The sequence below is a fragment of the Oncorhynchus keta genome, chromosome 31 (assembly GCF_023373465.1).
Source record: "Oncorhynchus keta strain PuntledgeMale-10-30-2019 chromosome 31, Oket_V2, whole genome shotgun sequence".
In the NCBI taxonomy this organism is placed as follows: domain Eukaryota; kingdom Metazoa; phylum Chordata; class Actinopteri; order Salmoniformes; family Salmonidae; genus Oncorhynchus; species Oncorhynchus keta.
Window position 1 is genome coordinate 23,747,514 of NC_068451.1, and position 21,766 is coordinate 23,769,279.

Genomic DNA, 21,766 nt, shown 5'->3' on the forward strand with positions numbered 1-21,766 from the left:
GACGTACTGCATAGTTGAGGGAGCTAGCACGTAAGCATTTCATGGCACCTTTTACCTGCTGTAAACTGTGTATGTGATGAATCAAATGTTATTTGATTTACAGAAGAGGGACATAAACTAAAATAAGAAACATTTCAAAAGTAAACGAGAGTAGTCCTATATTTTCACGATGAATCTTAAATTCAAAGTCAACATAACCATTTAGCCTAGTCAGTCAATATCAAATAACCATTTAGCCTAGTCAGTCAATATCAAATATTCCCCAAATGTTAAGATGACACTGATTTTAAGGGTGGGTGTGTATGCGTACCTCTGTTGCTGTCAGTATCCCTCCCGTCTTCGGTGTCCTCATCTGTGTCTTCTTCACCCACATTCTCCTCCTTCATGAAACACACTTGAGTTTCTCTCTTAACCACTACCTTATGTATTTCAGAATCAGAATCATACTCCGCTTTTACCTCTACTGTTCCTTGGCTAATGTAAACGGAATCTGTTTCAGTCTTGGTTATGACGGTTCCAGAATCCTTGTGGAGTGCTCTAGAATCAAAGCAATGACTCTGTACTTCAAAGTCTGCTGGTTCCTCTTTAATTTGGATGGAGTTGGAAGTTACCCCTTTAGTGTTGGGAGAGGGAGCTTGGCTAATGTCTGGTTCTTCTCTTTTGCAGTTAACATCATCTAACTGTGTTTCATACTCTGTTTTGATGGGGTCTCGGTGTTTAGACCTCATGATTTTGTGTTGCTTTTTCACAGATTTGTTCTTCATCTTGTTGACAAGAGTGTTTCTGGTTAGGTCAACACCTTCACATTACATTCTGTGGAGAAAAGACAAGGTTTGATTGAACATCACCCTATTATGATCCCTGGTAGAGAGCTATCGGGGATCATAATAACCCATCCAACAATGTAAAAAGTAAGAAACCCCAATTCTGCATTAGCTATGCTGAAGTCTAGCTTAGTAACACTCAATAGCCTACTACTTCATAGCCCTTCATAACACAGCATTATCATAATTACCTGCGGAGTAACTTTTGGTTTACAACCTACCTAGCTAGATTTTTACGTCGACGTTGGTAACCTATTTAGGCTTGCATAGTTGTAGCAAGACAGCGAAACGTGTATGTTAGCTAACGCACCCTTGCTACTTTGTATGATTGTCACCCACCAAATGTAACTCTTGATTATGAAGACAACCACGAGAGGAAAAAGTTGTTTATCGTATAAATACTCACGGATAAATAAATAAAAAAGCAAGCTAGCAAAGTTTTGAAAATAGCTTAGCTAGCTACCTTCTTTCTGATTGTTGTCACCGGAAATAGAGACGGAAGAGAAAGCGAGACATCCCACTCCCTAATTGTTCTGGTTCATATACAGTCAATGAACTAAGCTGACCAGACCAAACTGCTAATGCATTTGAGAGCCACCACGTTAAGCAGACCGGAACATACCATTTTATTTCAATGATCAACGGCCTGAGCGGGACCTCTTCCTTTATCCACCATCTTTAACCGGAAAGCTGAAGCATTTCCTGGATTGTTAGTCATGAACCCTGACCAATCAGGCAAAGATCCCTGGATCATGTGCAAAGATTTAGCGCCTGTGACGAAATGATTGATGGAACAGGGAACATTCATCTTATCACTTTACAAGGTCCCTGTAACACCTAAAGATTTTGCAATTGTTTTAGATGCCATTCCCTCAGGTGTTGCTATGTTATTCAGGAACATGTCAAGACCTGACCCTCAGAGCCTACCTTCTATTGACCCTGTTGACTCATCAGTAGGAAAGATTTGTTTCTCTTTTGGTCCATTCAACAACAGAGCGATATGATCCTTGTTTCAGCAGGATGTTGTATACCTTATGTCATGCCTTATTGGAATGGATTTATTGATAATATCTGTTGGAAAAAAGTTTGGATGTTGCCACAAACATACCTACTTGTTAACAAAATTAAGGAAGTCTCCTTTAAAATTATTCATAAATATTATCCTGCCAACCACTATATGAAGATGTTTAAGGAAAACATCAACCCAAATTGCTCCTTTTGTAATGACCACCCAGAAACAGTTGTGCATCTTTTTTTTGCATTGTATGCATGTAAGAAAACTGTGGCAAGACATCAGTAGGTTTATAATTGAACACATTTATGAAGATTTTACACTATTGTGGAGAGATGTACTGTTTGGATTCTTTACATACAATAGAAATAAGCGGAATCATTTTTATGTAATTAATTTCATTATTCTTTTGGCCAAATTTCATATACACAAATGGAAATTTACAAACAGAAAACCACATTTTCGTATCCTACAAAAAGAACTGAACTGTATTTTAAGACGGTTAAATGCTTTACTAACAAAAAGCTGTTAGAATTGTAAGTATATGCATGTCCCTTAAGGTCCTTGTGTAATTGTAATGTGATATTGTACCCCCTAGCTCGATTGTCCATTGTTTGTAATCTATGTATGCTTGTGTTCCCTCATGTGCTTTATGTATTGATTTGTTAATAAAAATAAATTAAATAAAATAAAGGAACATTCATTCTCGCCAAAAAGTATCTGCCATAGAGAATGATAGAGACCTCTAGTGGCCAAAAGAGAATTAGCATGGGCAGCACTATTGAGGGATTCCACAATTTTAATGTAGCCAACTGGGTGGGACTTCCAACTTCATTGGATGATCCTCCTGGAGACCATGTTGCAGTCATGTCCAACCAGGCCATCAGGAGGAGTCAGCCAATTGTGGAGAAGAAAATTGACTACCTAAAAATGGAAAGGGGTTCCACTAGATGTTGGAACATTGCTGCTGGGACTTGCTTCCATTCAGCCACAAGAACATTAGTGAGGTCGGGCACTGATGTTGGGTGATTAGGCTTGGCTCGCAGTTGGCGTTCCAATTCATCCCAAAGGCGTTCGATGGGGTTGAGGTCAGGGCTCTGTGCAGGTAAGTCAAGTTCTTCCACGCCAATCTCGACAAATCATTTCTGTTTGGACCTCTCTTTGTGCATGAGGGCATTGCCATGCTAAAGAAGGAAAGGGCCTTCCCCAAACTGCTGCCACGAAGTTGAAAGCACACAATCATCTAGAATGTCATTGTATGCAGTAGCGTTAAGCTTTCCCTTCACTGGAACTAAAGGGCCTAGCACGAACCATGAAAAACAGCCCTAGACCATTATTCCTCATCCACCAAACTTTACAGTTGGCACTATGCAGTCGGGCAGGTAGCGTTCTCCTTGTATCCGCCAAAACCAGATTCTTCGATCGGACTGCCAGATGGGGAAGAGTGATTCATCACTCCAGTGAATGCATATCCACTGCTTCAGAGTCCAATGGCAGTGGGCTTTACACCACTCCAGGTGACGCTTGGCATTGCACATGGTAATCTTAGGCTTGTGTGTGGCTGCTCGGCCATGGAAACCCATTTTACGAAGCTCCCAACAAAGTTATTGTGCTGAGGCTGCTTCCAGAGGCAGTTTGGAGTGTTGCAACCGAGGATAGGTGCTTTTTATACACTATGTGCTTCAGCACTGGGCAGTCCCATTCTTTGAGCTTGTGTGACCTACCACTTTGCGGCTGAGCCGTTGTTTCTCCTAGACATTTCCACTTCACAATAACAGCACTTAGTTGACCAGGGACAGAAATCTGACCAACTGACTTGTTGGAAAAGTGGCATCCTATGACAGTACCACGTTGAAAGTCACTGAGCTCTTCAGTATGGGTCATTGTACTGCCAATGTTTGTCTATGGAGATTGCATGGCTGTGTGCTCAAGTTTTTTTTACACCTGGCAGCAACAGGTGAAGCTGAAATAGTCAAATCCACAAATTTGAAGGGGTGTCCACATACGTTTGGTGTACTTTTGGTATCAGTTTTGTAGCAGTTGCGCCCTTCGCATTTTCTAGCTTTATCAAAGCAGTACTTACTGAAATACTGTTGTCAAAAGATTAAATGTGTCCATTGGATTAGCAAGATGATGGTTATTGAAGCCAATGTATAAACTACAGCAGAGGCTGGTGGGAGGAGCTATTGGAGGACGGGCTCAATGTAATGGCTGGAATGGAGAAAATATCATAGGAACCCTACTCTAATTGGTAGAGACCATCACTGCCAAGATGTGGGAATGACAATGCAGCCTACATGCTTGGCCCAATCACCTTCAATAAAATTAATGTGTATGATTATTAGCAAGTAAAACATGGCGGAATATCAAAACCAGTGCAGGCCATTGATGGCATATGGATTGACACAAATCAGTTATGACAGGATGTTCTACAGCTGTTGAAATGAACACTGAATAATTAATTTTAAAGTAATGTCTAATGTGCAATTACCAAACAGCAAACATATCCTCTTTCACATACTTCATTTACAGCAATCATTGTCACTTTTGTCATCCCCAGGCAGTAAGTCGGGCATATACAACCATCTGTGCATCACTTTTCCCTTGTTAATCAACTACAAAAGTGTTATAAGTGCCGTAAATTTTGCTGGACTCCAGGAAGAGTGGCTAACGGGGATCCATAATAACTACAAAATACAACACAAAATCAAGAACCATGCGCAAATAACAGTTCAAATAAGTCTTTGGGTGCAGGGTCCAAAAGGCATGTAAACTGAAAAAGGAAAACCGGCATTCACCAAAATAGTCAAAGTTTTAATGTTCTTTAGCAGCAGCAGCAGCGGTCAGTTTGTTTGACATCATTCGATGACACTGACAGCTTTAGTCAACGCAGACTGCAGTGCATGAGAAGGGTTGAGGTCTCCAGAGGAAGAATGAGAGGTTGTGGACATGTGCACATGCTTACAAACAGGACCTACACTCTGCTTTTAAGACATCACTGGCATCATGGGACCTTATACTCCCTTGCAGTAGTTCAGGGAGTTTCCACCATCCAGTCTCAATCACTGTTGGAAACAAATCAATTCATAACACAGTTGGGCCGAAAAACAAATACTATTTACGTAAATATAAAATCTATTACACATATAGGTGCAATAAAAAAAAACTTAGCACAATTGTTTTTATTAATATGTTACCTTGAATATAAAGTCCATTCTTCTCATAGTCTGGTTGGCAAACTGGTCAATGACCCTCTCATACCAGTGAGGATTCGTCTGCAATGATTTAAGAATTCTCCTTTCTATGGATAGGATTGCCAGGTTCTTGAGTCGCTCATGTCCCATGGTGTTCCTTGTGTAGCTTTTCAGCCTCTTCAGACGAGAGAATCTGCTCTCCACGCCCGCTGACGTTGCCCCTATAGTTGCAACAAGGCACATGAACCGGTACACCTCAGGCATCACTTCATTCAATCCACACCCCTTGAAATGCAAGATTCTGTCGCACAGTTTTCGACTGTTCCCTTGAAGCTCCTCACCACAGTAGAACACTTGCAGCTCATTTTTCAGTTTTTCCATGTTGAAAAAACACCCATAGCTCTGGGACAGGCTTTCCATTGCATTTGCAGGGAATTCACTCCGGAATGACTCAAATTTCTCATCATCTAACAACTCCATGTATCTCCTGCTGTCCAGGCTTTGGAACCTCTGTGCTATTTGTGTCTTGATGTTGTCATGGATTGAATCGTACAGTGATTTGTACATCTGCATTACATCCTGCGTGCCCTGCCTTCGCTTCCTTCTCTGCATCAACTCTGGATCATCTGTCATGTTCGAAGCCTTCTGATATATAGCACTAAATTCTTCAGATTTGTGCACCTCTATCTTGAGCATAAGATTCTCAATTCTCCTCTTACAAAATTCTACATCCATGGCATTCTGTTGCACACTGTCAAAAACCACATCTGTGCAAGCAAATATATATTCAAAAGTGAGAAGTAAAAAAATACAATGAAAATCTTCCAGGTGTGTCTTGAACCCATTTGCATCGAAAATCGTGTCATCATCCATGTTAGGATGGTCTGTGATACCTGTGAATGTGTCCAATTGATGCTCAAAGTTTTTTGCCACTGTGTTAACAACTCTGGACGTGAAATTCCAATGTGTTGGTACATTTTTTGGCAAACTTGCACAAGCGACCTTTTCTAGCAGCATTCCATTGGTGGACTTACAAAAAAAAGTTGCGAAGCCACCCAGTGTGGCAAAAAAAACCTTGGTCTTGGGCATAGACTTCACGCTCTGGCTTAATACGGAGTTGAGGGGATGTGCATAGCAATGCACAAAGGTGGCGAATTCTCCGAATTCACTAGATAAAACACAGACTGTGCATCTCGCCCAGCTGACACATCAAAGTAGCCCAAGAAACGCTCCTGGACACACCCCCGATCATCCACATACCTGACAATGACAGACAACTGCGAATGGTCTGTAGTTTCATCCATTTGCCATGAGAAAAATGGAGCAGCGTCAACTTCGCTTTTAATCTCACTTTTATTTGAAGATGCGATAGCAGTTATCAAGTCATTCTGAATTGTTCTTGACATTCCAGTAAACACAGTTGAAGATTCCATATGCTGAGCAAGTAAAGCATCATACCGCGCGATTACCTCTGCCAATTCCCTGTAGTTGCCTTTGTTAGCGGAACTTTCCGTCTCATCGTGCCCCCTAAAAGCCAACTCTTGCATGCCTAAGAATGCAATGCTGTCAATGAGGGGTTTGAGAACATCCCTGTTTCTTCTGACCTTTTCGTTGTGTTGCGCAGCTTGAATACGCAGGCCTTCATTGAGTGAATGATTGGCATGATGACTCGGGTGTCCCAAAAGCTTGAGTTTCGCGTAGGAGTTGAGATGCTCCCGGCATTCGTCATGCCGTTTAGCTGAACGGTCAATGTTCTTCAGGTCACTGAACCCCCCTTTAGCCCAAGGCTCAAACGTTCCAAAGAGCAGACAAGGCCAGCAATACAAGCGGCTTGATGAAAGGCTACCTGTTAGCCATTGATACTTTTTATACCAGTTGGTATTGAACGTCCTCCTCACTTTGTCATCCTTCCTTATGTACTTGATTTCAGGCAGAGGTCGACCCTCTGTTTTAATTCGCACCTTTTCTGTGGACTCCAAAGAATGAAATGGGGTCTTCAACAAAAAATCCACAATGTTGTCAGAATTCACGACCTGGCAGGTGTGGACAAGTAGCTGCTGTGGTGTGTGGAACATGCAACTGCAGTGGGGGCAGCTGTGTGAGGGAGAGTACACTAGAGTTTCTGTCTTAACCACTCTGATTTCAGAATCATGCTCAGTCTTAATTTCCACAGTTCCTTGGCTAATGTAAACAGAATCTGTTTTGATGGTTCCAGAATCCTGGTGGAGTGCTCTAGAATCCAAGTGATAATTTGATCTAATTCCGTTATGTTCCTCATTTGTTTCATGCACTTCAAAGTCTGTTTCCTCCTCTTTGATTTGGATGATGTTGAAAGTAAACCCATTACTGCTGAGAGAGTGGGCTTGGCCAATGTCTGAATCTTCTCTACTGGAGTCAACATCATCTGACTGTGTTTCACAATCTGTTTTGATGGGGTCTCGATGACTTCTAGTCATCTTGGTTTTATTGCGTTGCTTTTTCCCAGGTTTGATCTTAATCTTGTTGATTGGTTATTGTCTAGGTCTTCCTCTTCATTTGCATTCTGTGGAAAAAAATACTTGATTTGAATAAAACACCAGGTCAGGAATCATCATGAGAATCATCCCATCCAACACTACAAAGTAAAACAACAAGCAAAGGAAAGCATTTCATTACAACATGCATTTTTACATAGCTTATCAAATGGGTGAATAAATAGCTAGCAAGACAGTAGCCCAATATTGGACAAAAGGAGCCTAACGTTACTCCTTAGTCCAAGGACCTTACATCTTGTTTATAGGGCAAATTAGCTCTGCAAGCCAAAACAGCCAAATACTCCAAAATGTGAATCGATTCTCAATTGCAGTATGGTTCTAGAAACATAAAATCATTCTACTTTCATCTCACAAATGCAAACACACTTACAGTAAGCTGATTAGCACAGGTAGTTGTCTGTCTTCCGTAAACAAGTGCTGAAATATGGCCGTGTGGGGAACCCTAACCCTATAAAAAGGTGTATCAATTTAACCTTTGGTTTTAAAAAAATGATTTCTCGCCAATATAAAAGATTAGGTCCTTATACTTCCAAAACCGTACCACAAGTGATTTGTGTCAAATGTTCAGGCCGTGCATCACTGCTCTTAAAAGAAAAACTGCCCCCTAGAGAAGACACCATAGTCCAACTACTTGTTTTATGTGTAATGCAGAGCCATATACAGTGCATTCATAAAAGTATTCACACCCCTTTACCTTTTCCACATTTTGTGTTACAGCCTAAATTTTAAATTGAGATTTTGTGTCAATGTTCTATACACAATACCCCACAATGTCTAAGTCGAATTTGCTTTGTAGATATTATTAATAAAACATTAAAAGCTGAAATGTCTTGAGTCAATAAGTATTCAGCCCCTTTGTTATTGCAAGCCTAAATAAGTTTAGGAGCAAAAATATGGTTAACAAACCACATAATAAGTTGCATGGACTCATTCCGTGTTCAATAATAGTAGTTAACATGATTTTTGAATAACTATTCCATCTCTGTACCCCACACATACAGGTTATTTGTTAAGGTCCCTCAATTGAGTAATGCATTTCAAGTACAGATTCAACCACAAAGACCAGCAAGGTTTTCCAATGCCTCGCTAAGAAGGGCACCGATTGGTAGATGTGTACAAATAAAAAGAGCAGATGCTGAATATCCCTTTGAGCATGGTGAAGTTATTAATTAGGCTTTGGAAGGTGTATCAATACACCCAGTCGATACAAAGATACAGGCATTCTTACAAACTCAGTTGCCAGAGAGGAAGTTAGCTGCATAGGGATTTCACCATGAGGCCAATGACTTCAAAACAGCTGCGGAGTTTAATGTATGGATCAACAACATTGTAGCTACTCCACAATATTAACCTAAATGACAGAGTGAAAAGAATGAAGCCTGTACAGAATAAAAAATTATTCCAAAACATGCACCCTGTTTGCAACAAAGAACTTAAGTAATACTGCAAAAAATGTGACAAAGAAATATACTTTTTTATCCTGAATAGAAGGCATTTGGGACAAATCCAACACAACACATCACGGGAGTACCACTCTTCATATTTTCAAGCATGGTGGTGGCTGCATCATGTTATGGGTATGCCTGTCATTGGCAAGGACTAGGCATTTTGGTGGGATATTAAGAAAACAGAATACAGCTATAAGCACAGGCAAAAATCATAGAGGAGAACCTGGTTCAGACTGCTTTTCAACAGACATTAGGAGAACAATGCATCTTTCAGCAGGAAAATAACCTAAAACACAAGGCCTAATCTACACTGGAGTTGCTTACCAAGACAACATTGAATGTTCCGGAGTGGCCTAGTTAGTTTTGAAAATCTATGGAAAGATTTGAAAATGTCTAGCATTAATAAATAATTAACCTTTTTTAAGAATAATGGGCAAATATTGTTAAATCCAGGTATGCAAAGCGCTCAGAGGCTTATCCAAAAAGACTCACAGCTGTAATCACCGCCAAAGGTGCTGCGACAAAGTACTGACTTAGTGAAGTGAATATTTATGTAAATTAGATATTTCTGTAGTAAAATGTAATGTACAAAAATGTCTAAAAACATATTTCCACTTTGTCATTATAAGGTATTGCGTGTATTGGTGGGTAAGGAAATTAAAGGGGTGGTGGGGTAGCCTAGTGGTTAGAGCGTTGGACTAGTAACCGGAAGGTTGCAAGTTCAAACCCCCGAGCTGACAAGGTACAAATCTGTCGTTCTGCCCCTGAACAGGCAGTTAACCTAGGCCGTCATTGAAAATAATAATTTGTTCATAACTGACTTGCCTAGTTAAAGGTTAATTTTTTAAATTTTTTAAAACATATTTATTCCATTTTCAATTCAGGCTGTAACGCAATAAGTCTCAGGGGTATGAATACTTTCTGAAGGCACACATACATATGGCTCAGGTATAATGTAATGGAACTGAAATGAGAGTCATGGTCAAAGGCTAGCAAGATACAGTGGGGAGAACAAGTATTTGATAACACTGCCGATTTTGCAGGTTTCCAACTTGCAAAGCATGTAGATGTCTGTAATTTTTTTATCATAGGTACACTTCAACTGTGAAAGACAGAATCTAAAATAATCTAAAGACACTTGTCCACATACTCAATCAAACAGACTCCAACCTCTCCACAATGGCCAAGACCAGGGAGCTGTGTAAGGACATCAGGGATAAAATTGTAGACCTGCACAAGGCTGGGATGGGCTACAGGACAATACATTTACATTTAAGTAATTTAGCAGACGCTCTTATCCAGAGCAATACAATAGGCAAGCAGCTTGGTGAGAAGGCAACAACTGTTGGCGCAATTATTAGAAAATGGAAGAAGTTCAAGATGATGGTCAATCACCCTCGGTCTGAGGCTCCATGCAAGATCTCACCTCGTGGGGCATCAATGATCATGAGGAAGGTGAGGGATCAGCCCAGAACTACACGGCAGGACCTGGTCAGTGACCTGAAGAGAGCTGGGACCACAGTCTCAAAGAAAACCATTTGTAACACACTATAGATTTAATCATGGATTAAAATCCTGCAGCGCACGCAAGGTCCCCCTGCTCAAGCCAGAGCATGTCCAGGCCCGTCTAAAGTTTGCCAATGACCATCTGGATGATCCAGAGGAGGAATGGGAGAAGGTAATGTGGTCTGATGAGACAAAAATAGAGCTATTTGGTCTAAACTCCACTCGCCGTGTTTGGAGGAAGAAGAAGGATGAGTACAACCCCAAGAACACCATCCCAACTATGAAGCATGGAGGTGGAAACATCATTCTTTGGGGATGCTTTTCTGCAAAGGGGACAGGACGACTGCACCGTATTGAGGGGAGGATGGATGGGGCCATGTATCGCGAGATCTTGGCCAACAACCTCCTTCCCTCAGTAAGAGCATTGAAGATGGGCCGTGGCTGGGTCTTCCAGCATAACAACGACCCAAAACACACAGCCAGGGCAACTAAGGAGTGGCTCCATAAGAAGCATCTCAAGGTCCTGGAGTGGCCTAGCCAGTCTCCAGACCTGAACCCAATAGAACATCTTTGGAGGGAGCTGAAAGTCCGTATTGTCCAGCGACAGCCCCGAAACCTGAAGGAGCTGGAGATGTCTGTATGGAGGAGTGGGCCAAAATCCCCGCTGCAGTGTGTGCAAACCTAGTCAAGAACTACAGGAAACGTATGATCTCTGTAATTGCAAACAAAGGCTTCTGTACCAAATATTAAGTTCTGCTTTTCTGATGTATCAAATACTTATGTCATGAAATAAAATGCTAATTAATTACTTAAATCATACAATGTGATTTTCTGGATTTTTGTTTTAGATTCCATCTCTCACGGTTGAAGTAATATAATAATAATATATGCCATTTAGCGGACGCTTTTATCCAAAGCAACTTACAGTCATGTGTGCATACATTCTACGTATGGGTGGTCCCGGGAATCGAACCCACTACCCTGGCGTTACAAGCGCCATGCTCTACCAACTGAGCTACAGAAGGACCAGTGTGTACCTAAGATTAAAAAAGTAGACCTCTACATGCTTTGTAAGTAGGAAAACCTGCAAAATCGGTAGTGTATCAAATACTTGTTCTCCCCATTGTAGATAGTACAGAGTAAAGCCAACAAAATACTAGGCTGTTGGAAAAAAAACTATTCTGGCTTAGCCAAAACACTGGAGAAGTATGTTTACTTCGACATACCTTAATTGCACAACCTCATCACAGTAAGAGTCATAATACCCATGAAACATAGCAGTCAAACAAGGAAATTGTTCCAATAGTTTTTCCCATAAGGGATTTCAGAAACACTTAAAGTCAGGGCTTTGTTTCCTGTTGGCTTACCCTGGCGTGACGTTTTGATAACCGTGTGAAGCTCTCTAGGACAAGGTGACTATATTCGCCTATATTTACCCCTTCCAAACCAAAATGAAATGTGTAGTCTTGCAGGTCTACTTTGATGCTAATTTGCATTTTTGGATCTGAGTAAATAGAGCTGAATATATTGATAAAAGTAATCTTGTCCAAGAGAGATGTACTTGGTTATCAAGAAGTCATGCCAGGGTTAGCCTACACGAAACACAGCCCTTATTTTAAGTGTTTCTAAAATTCCCATATTTTATGGTGGAAAACGGATTTGAACCATTTCCCCGTTTGACCGCATGGTTCTATGGGTGTTAGGACATCTTCACTGTTTCTCTCTACTACAACGGTCACATGGACATTTACATTTAAGTCATTTAGCAGACGCTCTTATCCAGAGCGACTTACAAATTGGTGCATTCACCTTATGACATCCAGTGGAACAGCCACTTTACAATAGTGCATCTAAATCTTTTAAGGGGGGAGAAGGATTACTTTATTTTTATGGACATACCTCTATCAGAGGCAGTACAGAACCTCGGTGTTATTTTCTCAAGTCAAAAGGTTTAACATACAGCAGAGTGGAACATTTGATAGCAGAATACATTTTACGTCATTAGGAGGTTAGTTCAATTAGCTAGACTGCATACCTTTCTGGGTCAGAAATGGACTATCTTCGCCTGGGTTACGTTAGCTAACAATATTAGCTAGATAGTAGATAATGTAAGCTACCTTCCTCCTTTTGACGACTAGATATCTCTCACCAAATACTGATTGTAAAGATACTAACCATGAGCGGAACAAGTTTCTGTTTCTCGTTCAAATACTCAAATAGAAAATGAAGTTTCGCTACACCGGAAGAATGTGTTTCCTTACAGAGGAAGAGGCGAATCGAGAGGCTTTACTCTCGTTAAAATCTGTCCGCGAGATAAATGTTTTGTTTTATGGAGGTCTATGAGAGTGTTGAATTACGTGAGGCTTTTTTAAATCAAATATAAATTTCGTAATTTTTAGGTTACAAATGTACGGATATAAGTGGATGCACGTGGCATTACAGCAACTTGGAGAAAAACGACTTTGTACTGCCTGTTGTGCCAAAGTATATCTGACCTCTCATTGGCTAGAATGGTCCCGCCTGTTTTCCATAATTGAGGGAGGACATATATTTCAATTGTTAGAGCGGTCACATGACTATCTGGTCAACATAATAGACAAGCGTTTCCATTCATGCGGTTAATATTTCACGGTACCTGGCCAATCAAGCAATGACCTCTGGATTATGTGCAATAATTTAGAGGCTGTTTAAAAAAAAATCATGTTTTACCTTTATTTAACTAGGCACGTCAGTTAAAGAACAAATTATTATTTTCAATGACGGCCTACGAACAGTGGGTTAACTGCCTTATTCAGGGGCAGAACGACAGATTTGTACCTTGTCAGCTCGGGGATTCAAACTTGCAACCTTTCGGTTACTAGTCCAACGCTCTAACCACTAGGCTACCCTGTCGCCCGGATTCTTAAATAAATATTAATTATTGCCAAAAGTATCAGTTTTGTATCAGCAATTTTTGTAGCTTTGCCAGTTCTGACTCAAAATGGTGCAGCGGTTTAAGGCACTGCATCTCAGTGCAAGAGATGTCACTATAGTACCTGGTTCGAATCCAGGCTGTATCACATCCAGCTGTAATTGAGAATCCCATAGGGCAGAGAGCAATTGGCCCAGAGTCATCCGGGTTTGCCCGAGTAGGCTGTCATTGTAAATAAGAAATTGTTCTTAACTGACTAGTCTAGTTCAATAAAGGTTACAATCAATGATGAATTGTCTTTGTATTAGCAAGAAGAGAGTTATTGTATGGATTATAAGCACCTGTTGTAAAGAGGATAGAGCATACCCTTTTATTTACTGTCCTGATTCTCCATAGAAAGACAGGTTGACTCCCACACTGACAATGTTGCCCTAGGTCTGGGATTTCAGAGACAAATAGCCTAAATTATTGAATCAATCCTCTTCAATAGCTTGCGTATTGTAATATGAAATGTACAACGTGCTGTAATATCAAAACCAGCCAGTGCAGGCCAATGACTGTTTACCAATAGAATACTGTGAGATTGAAATGTATGTGATATGGCTCTCTTATTTCAGCTCAAAGAAAAAACATACACAAAATTCATCAGAACCAGACAACAGGCTTGCCATCTTTCACAGACTATAGAGGCCTTTATTGACATTACCACAACAGTCGGGCACAAAACCATCTTCTGTACATCACTGTTCCCTTATTAAATAACGACAACAAGAGTAAAAGAGTTGACTGTATATAAATAATCTAATCATTCAGCAACATCTAGGCAGGTGACCAGATAGGTGGTGGGCGCGAGCAAAAGTACGATGGCAGCGGGGGCAGGAGTATGGTCTCTCACCAGTGTGGGTCCTCATGTGAGTTTTAAGGTGACCGACCATGCGGAAGCTTTTGTCACACTCCTGGCAGTGATATGGCCGTGAGTTATTGTGGATCCTCATGTGTTTGCCCAGATCCCCTGAAGAGGTATAACAGCCGTGGCAGACAGAACATTCATACGGCTTCTCTCCAGTGTGGGTGCGTATGTGTTTTGTGAGATCTCCAGACTGAGTGAAGCTTTTGCCGCACTCAGTACAGGTGTATGGTTTCTCACCTGTGTGAGTGCGCTGGTGGTTCTTCAGGTGTGCGTGTCGGAAAAATGTCTTGTCACACACTGTGCAATGGAAAGGCCTCTCCCCAGTGTGTGTGCGCTGGTGGGTTTTCAACGCAGCAATGTTTATGAACTTCAGCCCACAAACCCCACAATGGTAGTTCCTTTCATTGCTGTGGATCTTCAGATGCAACTTCAGATAACCTTTATCTGCAAAATCTTTACCACACACAGTACATTTGAAAGGTCTCTCCCCTGAGTGTGTGCGCAGGTGAAGCTTCAAAGAATCACTGTATGCAAACCGCCTGTCACATTTGGGGCAGGATAAAGGCTTCTCGCCAGAGTGAACGGTCATGTGAACTCGGAGGTGCCACATCCGGGCAAAATCCTTTCCACAGTCCTGGCATTTGAATGGCTTGACCCCCGAGTGTATCATCATGTGTTTGCAATGACTGCTGGCTTCTGAGAAGCTCTTGCCACACTCCTTACAGACGTAAGGCTTCTCGCCGGTGTGTGTGCGCATGTGAATGCGCAGATTCTGAGGACTAGAGCAGCTTTTGCCACACTCTGAGCATGGCATGCCGATGTTCAGACAGACAGGGCCATTCTCAAGCTTAGTGTCCTCAGGCTTGTGACACTGGTGAGGCCCCAGTCCCCAGCAATTCTTGAAGCTCTTTCCACAGTCAGCGCAACTGAGGTATCCATCTGTGAAAGCGACAGCCATTTTATGCCAAACCTTGCAGTGAGTATGCAGTCTGGCTATGTACTGGAAGCTGCGGGCACAATAGGGGCAGGGGTGGAGCTTTCTCAGAGAGGGAGAGGGGTGGGCCTGACGGGTGTGGACGTGTAGCTGCCGTGAGGTATGGAACATGCAGCTACAGTGGGGACAGCTGTGTGTGGGGGCATACACGGTTTTACTCGTTGAGACATGGCCTTTGAACAAAGCCAGGTACTGCTTATGGTGTTTGGTCTTCATGTGGTTCTCCAGGAAGTAACAGTCAGTGAAGGAGATGGTGCAGTGTGGACAAGGAAAGAACTGAGGAGAAGAGACTGAGGGACAGAGCAGTGGAAAGAAGGTAGAAAGAGGGAGAAGTGAGAGATGGGACAGAACATAGTTGTGTTTTCCTACATTTCCTCATTCAACAAAGCGCTTGAGTAAATATCTCTGCTAAATATACATTTCAAAGTTTGCTAAATTAATGTTCAGGTGATGTTCAAGTAATCCCATCCTCCATTTCAAATACAGTGTTGTGGGTGAACTGGATGTATGAACTATGCCTTACCGCCATCAGGCTCATCTGGGTTTTCCTCCTTCACCAAACACACTTTAGTGTCTCGCAGAAGAGTCTTAACCACCACCTTATGGATTAGAAAGATGAAGAAACCACAGTATGCATGAACCAAAAGTCAAAACACTCTTATCTAGTTACTAACTGTCACATGTTGGGAACTCTTCTTACATTAGACAATCTTGTTAGCATCACCATAGGACTCCTTGATATCTGGCTACACCCGGTCATTGGATTGGATGTATTTTGTTGCTTGATGTGAGTCTTCTGGAAGGAAGGAACTGAACGGTTTTGTTCCTCTCCCATTCCCTGCTGTTCAAAGTCTGTTGGTTCCTCTTTGATTTGGATGGAGCTGATGCAAACCCCTTTAGTAATGTAGGGTGCTTGACTAATGTCTGGTTCTTCTCTATTGCAGTCAACATCACCTGACTGTGTTCCACACTCTGTTTTGATGGGGTCTCGATGTTGTTTAGTCCTCTTGGTTTTGTTGTGTTGCTTTTTCCCAGGTTTGTTCTTCATCTTGTTGACTGGAGTGCTTCTTCATTTGAATTCTGTGGGGAAAAGATAAGGTTTTATTGAGCATCACCCTTAGAGAGCTATACCAAGCAGTGATCATATTAATAAACCATGCAACACTATAAGTCACAGGAAGGCCAAAAAGATCATCAAGGCCAACAACCACCCGAGCAACTGCATGTTCACCCCGCTATCATCCAGAATGCAAGGTCAGTACAGGTGCATCAAAGCTGGGCCCGAGACTGAAAAACAGCTTCTATCTCAAGGCCATCAGACTAGTACAGAGAGGCTGCCATATAGACTTGAAATCATTGGTCACTTTAATAAATGGAACACTAGTCACTTTAATAATGCTACTTTAACAGTGTTTACATATCTTGCATTACTCATCTCATGTGTATATACTGTATTCTATACTGTCTATTGCATCTTAGCCTATGCTGCTCTGACATTGCTCATCCATATATTTATACATTCTTATTCCATTAATTTACTTAAATGTGTGTGTATTAGGTTTTTGTTGTGGAATTGTTAGATATTTATTACTTGTTAGATATTGCTGCACTGTCAGAACTAGAAGAACAAGCATTTCGCTACACTCACAATAACATCTGCTAACCATGTATGTGTATGTGACTAATAAAATTTGATTCGAACAATCATCGGGTAATTTTTAAAACCACAAGTCTGTATGAACAATCAACGTAAATGTTAACGTTTTTAACAGTCAACCTACCAGTAATAACAGGCCTATAGACGGGTTGGTTGTTTAGCAACCCGACGCCGATTGCTGACAACACGTAAACTATATTTCGTCTCCAATGTTTATTGAACACATAAATACATTTGCACAATGAGAACTTGTCTCTCAAATACATCGTTACATTTCTTGGTTAGCTAGCTAGCGAATTTGAGTCATAATAGCATTGATGACGTGGCAACAGTAAAAACACCCCAAAACACGACATGGTATCAATAACAAGATAAAACGATATGAATCCAGCCATTAACGATTCCCTACACGGCAGCTTCTTGTCATTGTTGTTAGCTATTTGCTATCCAGAATCACAACACTAGGAGTTTTGCCACATTGAAGCATGCGCATCATTTTCGTGACGTTGTCAGCTAACCCTCAATATGACATTAGCATTCATGCTGCTACCAACCCCCTCCCTCAGACATAGCATAGCTCGTTATAGGATTATATTACAGGCAGCAAACTCTACTTACTGTTGCAGCCAACTAGATACTGTTTTGAGCTGCTTGTAGCCTCGTCTTTGTAAATGAGAACAACACAACGAAGGCCAATTACTTTGTATCTTCTAAATGCTCAACGACAGAATGGCACACAGCTTCACTTTCCTTTGTTGACGCCTTAAAACGCTGCACTTCCGGGTCTATGTCCGCAACGTTCCTCCACATAAAGAACAAGGTCGTCACTCGTTACCACATTCACAAAGACATAAACCCCGCATTTAAAAAACAACAACATTATACCTCATTGAGCAGACACTCCTAAACAGTAGTGAATGCATACCTTTTTGTATTGTTCCCCCGTGGGAATCGAATGCACACCTTTTTGTATTGTTCCCCCGTGGGAATCGAATGCACAACTCTGACGTTACATTTACATTTAAGTCATTTAGCAGACGCTCTTATCCAGAGCGACTTACAAATTGGTGCATTCACCTTATGACATCCAGTGGAACAGTCACTTTACAATAGTGCATCTAAATCTTAAAGGGGGGTGAGAAGGATTACTTATCCTATCCTAGGTATTCCTTAAAGAGGTGGGGTTTCAGGTGTCTCCGGAAGGTGGTGATTGACTCCGCTGTCCTGGCGTCGTGAGGGAGTTTGTTCCACTATTGGGGGCCAGAGCAGCGAACAGTTTTGACTGGGCTGAGCGGGAACTGTACTTCCTCAGTGGTAGGGAGGCGAGCAGGCCAGAGGTGGATGAACGCAGTGCCCTTGTTTGGGTGTAGGGCCTGATCAGAGCCTGGAGGTACTGAGGTGCCGTTCCCCTCACAGCTCCGTAGGCAAGCACCATGGTCTTGTAGCGGATGCGAGCTTCAACTGGAAGCCAGTGGAGAGAGCAGAGGAGCGGGGTGACGTGAGAGAACTTGGGAAGGTTGAACACCAGACGGGCTGCGGCGTTCTGGATGAGTTGTAGGGGTTTAATGGCACAGGCAGGGAGCCCAGCCAACAGCGAGTTGCAGTAATCCAGACGGGAGATGACAAGTGCCTGGATTAGGATCTGCGCCGTTTCCTGTGTGAGGCAAGGTCGTACTCTGCGGATGTTGTAGAGCATGAACCTACAGGAACGGGCCACCGCCTTGATGTTAGTTGAGAACGACAGGGTGTTGTCCAGGATCACGCCAAGGTTCTTAGCGCTTTGGGAGGAGGACACAATGGAGTTGTCAACCGTGATGGCGAGATCATGGAACGGGCAGTCCTTCCCCGGGAGGAAGAGCAGCTCAGTCTTGCCGAGGTTCAGCTTGAGGTGGTGATCCGTCATCCACACTGATATGTCTGCCAGACATGCAGAGATGCGATTCGCCACCTGGTCATCAGAAGGGGGAAAGGAGAAGATTAATTGTGTGTCGTCTGCATAGCAATGATAGGAGAGACCATGTGAGGTTATGACAGAGCCAAGTGACTTGGTGTATAGCGAGAATAGGAGAGGGCCTAGAACAGAGCCCTGGGGGACACCAGTGGTGAGAGCGCGTGGTGAGGAGACAGATTCTCGCCACGCCACCTGGTAGGAGCGACCTGTCAGGTAGGACACAATCCAAGCGTGGGCCGCGCCGGAGATGCCCAACTCGGAGAGGGTGGAGAGGAGGATCTGATGGTTCACAGTATCGAAGGCAGCCGATAGGTCTAGAAGGATGAGAGCAGAGGAGAGAGAGTTAGCTTTAGCGGTGCGGAGCGCCTCCGTGATACAGAGAAGAGCAGTCTCAGTTGAATGACTAGTCTTGAAACCTGACTGATTTGGATCAAGAAGGTCATTCTGAGAGAGATAGCGGGAGAGCTGGCCAAGGACGGCACGTTCAAGAGTTTTGGAGAGAAAAGAAAGAAGGGATACTGGTCTGTAGTTGTTGACATCGGAGGGATCGAGTGTAGGTTTTTTCAGAAGGGGTGCAACTCTCGCTCTCTTGAAGACGGAAGCGACGTAGCCAGCTGTCAGGGATGAGTTGATGAGCAAGGTGAGGTAAGGGAGAAGGTCTCCGGAAATGGTCTGGAGAAGAGAGGAGGGGATAGGGTCAAGCGGGCAGGTTGTTGGGCGGCCGGCCGTCACAAGACGCGAGATTTCATCTCGAGAGAGAGAGGGGAGAAAGAGGTCAGAGCACAGGGTAGGGCAGTGTGAGCAGAACCAGCGGTGTCGTTTGACTTAGCAAACGAGGATCGGATGTCGTCGACCTTCTTTTCAAAATGGTTGACGAAGTCATCTGCAGAGAGGGAGGAGGGGGGAGGAGGATTCAGGAGGGAGAAGAAGGTGGCAAAGAGCTTCCTAGGGTTAGAGGCAGAAGCTTGGAATGTACAGTGGTAGAAAGTGGCTTTAGCAGCAGAGACAGAAGAGGAAAATGTAGAGAGGAGGGAGCGAAAGGATGCCAGGTCCGCAGGGAGGCGAGTTTTCCTCCATTTCCGCTCGGCTGCCAGGAGCCCTGTTCTGTGAGCTCGCAATGAGTCGTCAAGCCACGGAGCGGGAGGGGAGGACCGAGCCGGCCTGGAGGATAGGGGGCATAGAGAGTCAAAGGATGCAGAAAGGGAGGAGAGGAGGGTTGAGGAGGCAGAATCAGGAGATAGGTTGGAGAAGGTTTGAGCAGGTTTGAGCAGAGGGAAGAGATGATAGGATGGAAGAGGAGAGAGTAGCGGGGGAGAGAGAGCGAAGGTTAGGACGGCGCGATACCATCCGAGTAGGGGCAGTGTGGGAAGTGTTGGATGAGAGCGAGAGGGAAAAGGATACAAGGTAGTGGTCGGAGACTTGGAGGGGAGTTGCAATGAGGTTGGTGGAAGAACAGCATCTAGTAAAGATGAGGTCGAGCGTATTGCCTGCCTTGTGAGTAGGGGGGAAGGTGAGAGGGTGAGGTCAAAGAGGAGAGGAGTGGAAAGAAGGAGGCAGAGAGGAATGAGTCAAAGGTAGACGTGGGGAGGTTAAAGTCGCCCAGAACTGTGAGAGGTGAGCCGTCCTCAGGAAAGGAGCTTATCAAGGCATCAAGCTCATTGATGAACTCTCCGAGGGGACCTGGAGGGCGATAAATGATAAGGATGTTAAGCTTGAAAGGGCTGGTAACTGTGACAGCATGAAATTCAAAGGAGGCGATAGACAGATGGGTAAGGGGAGAAAGAGAGAATGACCAATTGGGAGAGATGAGGATCCCGGTGCCACCACCCAAGCACCAACCTCTACAAGCACCAACCTCTACCAACTGAGCCACACGGAACCTATTCTACAATTTCAAAAAACAAACAAACGTGGTTTTAAACCTTAACCACAGTGCTAACCTTATTTCTGAGCATATTTTGACTTTGTGAATTTGGTAACTAGTGGAAACCATAGAACAAGGAACCAAATATGGTGTGAAGAAGCCCAGTGGTCTAGACTGACCACTGAGATATAATAAGATTGAGCCTGATGACTTGCACAAAGTTCTTCCGCTGCTCTGTCGTTCGCTATGTACTTTAGTCGGAGACTCCCATAATTGAAGTAGTTTGTGGTGAAGAGGGGCACGAGCATCAAAGTCAACAACATATTTTCAAACCATCGCTTTACCCAGGGAGAACTTCTGTCGTCATGAAGTGCTTGAGAGGCTAGTTAATGATCATATCACCTCTACCTTACCTGTCACCCTAGACCCTCTTCAATGTGCTTATGTAACAGATGTATATCGTACTCTCCTTGCGTTGTTTTCTCCAAATAAATCACATCAGCCAGTGGTCCCAGTTGAGCATCATTTATTTCTGTTGCTGTTGTTAAATGGGAAACAGCACGTTAGTTGTGCAGGGCTTAACGATATTGATGGGTGTCGATGGCAAAATCTGTAGCATGAAGACAACTGTGTTAACAGTGGGCTTATGTGACCATTACATCAGTGTATGCTGCTAACACACTTATTTACAGCAATCATATGCCAAAGCAAATCCCAGAAAGCCCCTCAATCCCTAACAGGTACCATATACCCACACATGTATAAATCAGTAACATACAGAAAACTTGTACACATTGTAAAATAGAAAACAGTATTCAGAACGTGACTTACCCCTTGCATCACATTTACATACTGGGAAGACTTGACGTTCACGATCTCCCCCTATCTGCAAGCAGGGCCATACACAACAAACCTTATTTTCATCAGAGTTGAACCAACCAATAAGAATGCTTGAACATTA

At 42.9% G+C, this 21,766-nt stretch overlaps 2 protein-coding genes across 15 annotated transcripts in view; both read right to left on the minus strand.

Moving 5' to 3' along the window:
• The window catches only part of LOC118371282 (gastrula zinc finger protein XlCGF57.1-like), a 31,907-nt gene that overhangs the window by 4,936 nt on the left and 5,205 nt on the right, over positions 1–21,766 (minus strand). For 3 of the 13 annotated variants that reach the window (XM_052490016.1, XM_052490014.1, XM_052490015.1), the window contains exons 2-5: positions 21,637–21,691; positions 21,219–21,343; positions 16,034–16,413; positions 15,857–15,932 (exon numbers count right to left, since the gene is read on the minus strand). In XM_052490016.1, the coding sequence (XP_052345976.1) occupies positions 15,857–15,932; positions 16,034–16,381 (424 nt within the window). In that variant the 5' untranslated portion in view covers positions 16,382–16,413; positions 21,219–21,343; positions 21,637–21,691. The other 10 variants (XM_035756670.2, XM_052490013.1, XM_052490017.1 and 7 more) reach the window with 10 other exon arrangements.
• On the minus strand, positions 1,906–12,985 carry LOC118371283 (uncharacterized). Of its 2 annotated transcripts, none has more exons than XM_035756676.2 (3): positions 12,694–12,985; positions 5,034–7,572; positions 1,906–4,901 (listed from the first exon to the last, which is right to left on the minus strand). In XM_035756676.2, the coding sequence occupies exon 2, from the start codon at positions 7,484–7,486 to the stop codon at positions 6,137–6,139; it is 1,350 nt and encodes a 449-aa protein (XP_035612569.1). In that variant the 5' UTR covers positions 7,487–7,572; positions 12,694–12,985; the 3' UTR covers positions 1,906–4,901; positions 5,034–6,136. The 2 variants fall into 2 exon arrangements, with proteins under 2 accessions (XP_035612569.1, XP_035612570.1); XM_035756677.2 differs by lacking the exon at positions 12,694–12,985 and adding an exon at positions 12,554–12,684.